The following is an 8,330-nucleotide window of genomic DNA, read 5'->3' on the forward strand; positions in this document are numbered from 1 at the left end:
AAAGGGTTTAACCTTTTTAAACTTATATTAAACGGAAATTGTTGGTGTGTTTATAATAAAAAAAATATGATTATAAAAAAGGAAATACATTATACAATCAATGGTGATGGTTAAGAAAAATAAATATGTAAGCTATAGGTCAAAACTTGAAAGAAAACCAATATATTTTTTAGATTCGTGCAAGATTTCAATATTATAAAAAAATAGATATGATTTTTAATTAATCATATTTTTTGTGTCTATATATCATAATTTGTGTATATATAGTGATGATTAATATTTTAACACAACAATGATTATTACATGCAATAATTAAATACTTCATATATATGTTAATGTTATAATCCTTGAATCTTTAGATTACAACTTTAGAATAAAATCTTGTGATAAATACTTTAATCATTTTCTACGCACGTCGTACTATGAAGATATTTAGATTTAGGAAGTTAATAAAATCTCTCGACATTAAGGATATATAATAATAACTTAATATATGTATAACATTGTCTAAGAAAATTACCTTAATACCACGTTTATCACATTATAGTAGCCAAAATCAATACACACAACACATTATCATAAATGTAAATCCAAACTAACTTGATCTTGAACACTTGACCTTCGTTCATAAGAATAGCCCATCTGAGAATTAGTACTGCTACTTCCATTTCTCGACGCCATCAAACCGTCGCTATATGTCAAGTTTCGAGTAGGCGGGTATCTTAACATGGCCAATGGACTACCATTGATAGGTGTTTGATAAGTACCATAATTAGTAGTATTCCCACCATAAAATCTACTACCAATAATATGGTTGGTAATCCCATTATTAGGACTAAAACCATTATTGGTTATTGTAGTAATATGTTGTTGATTGTAGTAACTAGGTATTTGACTATGGTAATTCATGAGACCATACATTTGTGTTAAGCTCCCATGAAACATTGTAGATTGAAGGTGAGCTCTTTTTGCATGCTGTCTTTCCCTTTTATGGGCATTTTGATGACCACCTAAGGCTTGAGATGTAGGAAAGTTTCTATTACAATAGTGACATTCGAATTTTCTATTACTTTCCCCGGTTTCTTTAGATGATTCTTCTTGTATAACAGCTGCAGTATCAGCTGAAACTGACTCGTCCGCTATGATAATAACGGACGAGTCAGTGCTGGGGGAACCACTGAATTCTTTTCCAAAGAGTCTTAAGGTTTTTTCTTTTGTTGGTGAGGGGCGAATAAAGGGAAGTTGAGAGAACGATTCTACGTTCGTGAAATTGTGTGTTTCTTGGTCGCCGTTCCTTTCCATCGGAAATAGGTGGTGGTGGAGGACTATATATGGCAGAAGATGGTTGTGGTGATGGTGGACAAATTGGAAAGTTGAAAGAGGGAAATGGTTGTGACTTGAGAGTGTTAGATGTGAAGTGAAACTTGAAATAGTGAGAGGTTCCTATAAAGGAGAAATGGAGCACCACTTATGCTTGATCAAAACTAATGACCAATTTTGTTTGGCTTTATTTGTTAAAATAAGTTTATCTCCAGTTTGGGGTTTGTTTTGGTTTGAAACTGACAATCGTGTCAATTTTTACAGCAAAGTATTATATTTATTATCTTCACGTTAGCATAAAATTTGTTTCTGGGTTCAAATCTAAACAAATATATTTTTTTATTGTAGTACTATATTTATTTATGTTAGCTGTAAAATTAACTGATCAATAAAATACTAATGATGTATTGCTTATTCATTTTATGTTAGCAAATTGATTTGACTCTTCTTAATCTGTTGCCATCATTTTAATTTCAAATCCTAACTAGCTTATCAATCCAGGTGATACCCGGACATTGTTATAATATTTTTTTTATTAAATTTAAAACATATAATATTTATTAACGTTAATTAGCATAAAAATGATAAACTTGATAGTAAAACCTCATAAAGTCACAACTTTCTTTTTTTATATAAATATTGAAATATAAGAATCGAGTGAACCATTCATGAAAATAAGTTTGAGACAGTAAATTGGATTTGAAATATACAAAACATTAAGATAATTAAAGATTTAAAAATTTGCAAAAATAACAAATTCAAAACCTTGCTTCCTAATTTTAAACAACTTGCAATTACCCAAATGATGAATATTTATCTAAAAAATAAAAATTGATAATGTACATATGACATCACAAAATAGTTTTTTTTGTAAGATTGATTCTAAAAATTAATTGTGATATAGCTATATAATTTTTTCTTATATAAAGAAATAGATAAAATGATTGAAGTATTTTTTTTATTTAACAAAGAGATAAAGATTAGAATCGTTAAACTTAAAATAGAGCTTTTTTTTTAACCATCATGGTATGATATTAATTATGAAAACTTAAAACCATTTTTTTTAAATAGTTAGAAAATATTAAACATTAAAAAAAAATATATAAGTGATGTCATAATCTTATTCTTATATGAAAAGTATGAATGATAGAAACCCATATGAAAAATTTTTAAATGATTACCTCGATTGTAAAATTTTTTTTTATTTATATCTATACTATATTATAAAAAGAATAGCCCTCTTTATTTTTGGTAATATTGAAAATATGTAATATTTTCACGTAGCACCCCTTAAAATGTTTTCATATACACAATCCCTTAACATTAATGATTAAATTACATTATCAATCCTTTTATCACTTAAAATATGTCCATTAACCTTTTACATCAATTATATACACAACTCAACGCCGCTCTACCACCAAAAGTCGTCCAACCATCACACCGTCGCTGTCACGGCCGCCGCCGCATCGCGCGGGCACCGTGCTAGTATAAGATAAGATATATAGATCTTCTAATTTTCATTACCATATTTTTTTAATCAGGGGCCAAGTCTTTTTTTAGTCATTAGATGCTAAATGTATTTGGTGGCTGAATATATGAATAATATCTGTAAATATTAAATAAAAGTATGTAATTAACGATTGTTATTGATTACTAGCACGTTACCCGCGCAATGCAGCGGTGGTCGTGGTGGCGACGATGTAATTGTACAGGCAATTGTTGGTGGTAGATGAAGCGTGAATTGATGTAGATTATTGATGTAAATGGTTAATGAAGATATTTTCAAAGATAAAAGATTGATAGTGTAATTTAATCATTAATGTTAAGGGTAGTGTAAGTGAAAATATTAAACATTTTAAGAAAGGTAGATGAAAATATTACATGGGAGGACATTTTAGACATTTTCCCCATGTAACTTTCAACATGAGGGGTATTTTCTTTAATTAGTAGTATATATTAAGTAAAAAAAAAAAAAAAATTTAACTGAATATACTTATTTTTTAATTATTAAATATATTGAGCAAAAAGAGAAAGTGACCACACTATATTTAACAATTATTCTTTACATAGTTTTCAAAAGTACGATTTGTATATATATTTTTACTTTAGATATCTCACAAAAGTAACTAAACTTACTTAAGAAATTAATTAATGCATAATGCATAATATCCTCTTCTATTAATTAATTAACTTTTTCCTTTTACAAACAGATAATGATAAATCAACCTGATTGATGTGTCTAAAGATATGCCTAATAGTAAGATGATGACATGTGGAAAAATCAGGGGGTAAAATTAGGAAAGAGAATTAGTGGAATCCACATGTCAAATTTTTAAAGTTTTAGGTTGAATTTTAAGCATATGAATTAGGTTGATTAATCATTTTCCTTTACAAAATCATCATTCACATGTAAGAACTAAGAAGTTACAATAATGAAGTTTAATTCGTCAATACAGGTTAATTAAATGATAAACAGCTATATTTTGTTTCCTTGTTTAATAAAACACTCAACTCTAAAATGATTTATCTTAGCGTGTAAATAGATTAAAAAATGGCTTTCAAGATATATATTTTACAAATAACATAATCATGTTCCAAACGAAAAGCGATAAAGTGTACATATAAAATAAATAAATTAAAAAAGCTAAATTGTGGCAGGACTATTGAGTGTGTTGATCACTTGTATATATTCGATCGTTAAATAACTGATATTGACAAGTCAACTGTAGGTATGGATGAGTAGCCGCACTCGTGTTACTGGTTGATTAGCTAACCGTTCATCAAGCACTGTTGGGCCGTTTTCTTTCATTATTGCGTTCTGGTCGATACTTCCTTTTCTTGATTTTAAGCACTAGCTACTTGGTCCACTTAATTCACAAATTATCGTTATTGGATCAGGTGATTAACAATTTTTTTTTTTAAAAAAAAAGTCATAAGTTTGTTCTTTATTATATGCAAGAGTGAAGGTTATTTTTAACTTTATGTAAAACCTGAAAACATGTTCTATACCTTAGCCTTTAGATATCAATAACACTCTACCGCCTATATCTCAACTTCCCTTACATCGTCGAAAAGAGTCACTGGACTCCTGACCTACTCATTGAATACGGTATCAAGTGTTACGTTACATTTTTACTTTGTGTAGAAAATTTTAACTAAAACAAATAAAATAATATCTTGACTATTGGAAATAAAAACGATGCATGGAAATTCATAAAGGAACAATATAGTACTAATATGGTTCCGGGGACAAGGTGTCCACATTTAAATTTTTTCTTTTTTTTTATAAAGTAACTACTTACATTTTCTATAAAAGATAGTGTAATAAACACTCACTACAAATAATATTGCATTTGTTCACACTTTTAATGAGTATGAACAAATTAAAAATTTTGTCACACTTTTTGTGTGTATAAATATATATAAATGAAAATGTGTATAAATTTCCCTATACTAAAAAATGTGTAGGTGTGGATAAATTCTATACACTTTTAATTCTATATATTTTTGTACACAAAAAAACGTGACGAAATTTTTAATTTGTACACACACTAAAAATGTGAACAAATGTAGTGACTCAACATTAAATGATTGTGTCACACATTAATTAGAAACCTTTTGGTTAGTTAGTTATTGCCTAGAAATCCTATGAAGAACTTATTAATTTAGACGTATGTAATTTAAACTTTTAATGTATCCTTTTAGCTTTTAGGCCATTTTGTCACCAAATTCACGTCGTTTAGATTAATAAATCTAATGGACTAACAAACGTACACTCATAACAAAGTATCAATGTTTAAAAGAAGACGTCTTAGGAGTAAAATGGTCTGAAAGGAAAAAGAAAATCCTGATCGTCAAGACGAATGCATGTACTCAAATAACGAAATTTTGATAGTAAAAATAATGGTATTTTAAAGACACATTACAAGTTTTAATTAATGACTAAGAAAAGATGTTTAAAAAGTAAAGAAATTTTTACTTTTGACATAGGAAAGGAAAAAAAAAAGTTTGTTCACTAGGAAATGACAAATCAAAAGGTAAATGAAAGTTTTTAAAAAATCTATGTAATTTTCTAGACTATGAATATGAATGTCTATACATAATTTTAGTTGTGATCCTAGGACTTCTATATTTGGAAAAAAAGATACACATACCTGGTTGCTGTATAAAGTAATTAGGATAAAATTTGCCATGTTAAAATTGCAATTTCAGAAGTGGACTACACATGAAAGCCCCCGGCTGTGTCTATGGGTTATAATGCTACTTTCGGCTATCCCTGCACTTCTGTCTGAAATGAATTCCGTGTTTCCATTTTTTGTATTTATTACTAATAAAAATAATATATTTGTAAATAAAGAATGCTAAGTCGTACTGCTCATAGCAATTCATACAAAAGAAATGATATATTTACCCCTAAAAACTAGCGTGTTAACGCACAACAACTGTTGGGGAATTTCGCAATAACGAACAAATTACTGGATACAATCAATCTTTGAAAGCACGTAATCGCTTTCCGATTGAATCCATTTGGTGGTTCATCCAAACTATTCAATCGGATACAATCAAGGCTCGACCCCAGCTAGGGGCTCTGTCCCTTGGACTTCGCTCCCAGAGGCGCTGCCCCGGACCTCGTACCTTCGCCCCTAAGGTCATAATAAATTCAAATAGGCGTACGTGCACTCCGCACCTCAAAGCCTAAATAATGTATTATTATAACAATAATGGTCAATACAAGTTAATCCAATTACAATAAAATATCCAAAAACAACAACATATTGATTTGTGTTATCGACTAATTTTGTATCTTCATATCATTAGCATTATCACTTAATTATTTTATTATGACATTTACTCGTTAAGAGTAAATAAAGAGCATTTATCAATAATGTGTAATTCAAAAATACCAATTATTTGACAATTTAAAGGTAGTACTATACCGTTCATAAAATGCTTAATTGATAAAAGTAAATATAAGCGTTGAATTTTATATATGTTCAGATCATTTGGGAAAGACAAGTTTTTGAATTGAATATATACGATCTAATTTGAATGTCAGTTTCACTAAACCTGTTTCACTGGCTTAAACCCCAGTGGTTAAGGGTTTCACTAAACCTGTTATGCGAAGTCCTAGAGGAGTTTACTCCAAGGTCTCAAATTTGAGCCTTGGTAGGTTCTCCTCGACGGTATTTTCCAATTAAGGAGGTGGTATGGTGAGAAATGCTATTTAAGACCCGCTTAGTGCAAGACCCTTTCATTGTGCGATTAGCACACATCATACGCGTTGGAAGTAAAATTCACTTGTCAAAAAATCTAATTTGAATGTCAGTTTTTGTACAATATATATTTCTAACTACCTTTAAGTTGTTTACTTAGTAAGTGGTGATATTAAAACTTGAGACAATCGGCTTATGAATGTTATAGATGCGCAAAGCATATGGCTAAAACATGTAAAATTCAGTTATCGCTTAGACTAAACAGAGCAAGGCGTCCTCCAGCCTGCAGAGAATGCCACAAAATGACAGGATGACGCCATACACATCTCCCCGGTTGGTATGATCTTGTGCAAAAAAATCCGCTCAATGTTTAGGATCGGACGTGGTAAAATTTCGAATTTCAAAAATATATACCCGTTGGAGACGTCTATATTGACCAAACTAACCTTTTTTTTGTATAAATATTTTCTCTTTTAATCTTTTATTCAACCAATTTCTAATGAAAAAATTAGATATAATCATATATATATATATATATATATAGGTTTTAGGTAATATAAAAACAACTATTAAAGTAAAACAAATAAAATAATATGTTTTTCTTCAGTGATAATTACTGTGTATTATGAAAATCATCGTACATCAATTGCTTCGTGAATCTTCATGCATCAATTTAACAATGATTTAAGGGTCAAGATGTTGTATATATATATATGTGTGTATTCATACATTGATTACATGTTTACATAGACGAAATACATATTTACATTTATACATATTATACCCTTCTTCCACTTTCTCCTCATGTCTCTTTTATTCAGTTTTCTGACTTTGATAATTATAGTAGTCCAACAGTATAGTCGTTTTCATGGGTGTGTGGGGAAGGTTTTTTGGTTTAAACACCCACAACCCCTTTAAATGATGAATTGTACCTTCTGATATGTATGTGTAGCCAGCCGGCCCCACACTCTCTGAATACTAGCACCGTTGTCTTTTTCACAACCATGTTTCATCATTCTAATTGGAAAACGATCGATATTTACAAGTTATCTAACAACATCTCACATTTATTATTTATTATACAACCAAACTATATACAATTAATTCCTTATAACATTTGTACCAATTTCATAGACTAATGTGATGTTAGAATAAACCTTGATTTAACAATTCATTTACACGAAAGCCAGTTATATATTAAGTCCCTTTATTCTATCCTTCTCGTTATATCTAGCATAGGGAAAGAAACTATGGCTAAGCCAACGTTTAATGCATGGATAAGACAAAAAAATATATATATATGTAAATGAAAAATGTATGTGTGGACAACGGCATATGTATTAAGTTTGTTTAATGAATTTAGAAGAATTGAATTGAACTAATTAATGTGATCAGAGAGGTCAATAAGGTATGTCAAACTGAATATGCATAAAATTACCAACATTTGCATTTTAAGTGTGTAAAATATGCCTAATTTTAATAAAGATACCAATACCTCATATTAGGTGTGTGAGATATAGAGGTATTGAAATGTGTGAGATCAACCTTTTTACTTGGAAAATGTTTGAAAGATTGTCTTTCAACAAGATGTAATCTAAGATATAGAGGTATTGAAATTTCAAGTTTTCAACTATTGCTTGTCCTATATCCCTGAATTTTAGTTTACTTATTGGACCCGTGGACAATACTGATCCATCTATTTCACCTTTTCCATTTTATTTTGGACATTAGCCACAAAAGCCCATTTTTATTCGACTTATGATTTGGGCCGTGAACCAACAACAGCAAAGGCGG

The 8,330-nt window shown here is 29.6% G+C and overlaps 1 protein-coding gene across 1 annotated transcript; it reads right to left on the minus strand.

The window, feature by feature from the left end:
- Positions 1-474: 474 nt before the first annotated feature.
- Positions 475-1,440, minus strand: LOC122605612 (zinc finger protein 8-like). The gene has a single exon (XM_043778573.1). It carries the CDS (start codon positions 1,300-1,302, stop codon positions 577-579), a length of 726 nt encoding a protein of 241 aa, XP_043634508.1. The 5' UTR covers positions 1,303-1,440; the 3' UTR covers positions 475-576.
- Between the last annotated feature and the right edge of the window lie 6,890 nt (positions 1,441-8,330).

The sequence above is a fragment of the Erigeron canadensis genome, chromosome 6, assembly GCF_010389155.1.
Source record: "Erigeron canadensis isolate Cc75 chromosome 6, C_canadensis_v1, whole genome shotgun sequence".
NCBI classification, from domain to species: Eukaryota; Viridiplantae; Streptophyta; class Magnoliopsida; order Asterales; family Asteraceae; genus Erigeron; species Erigeron canadensis.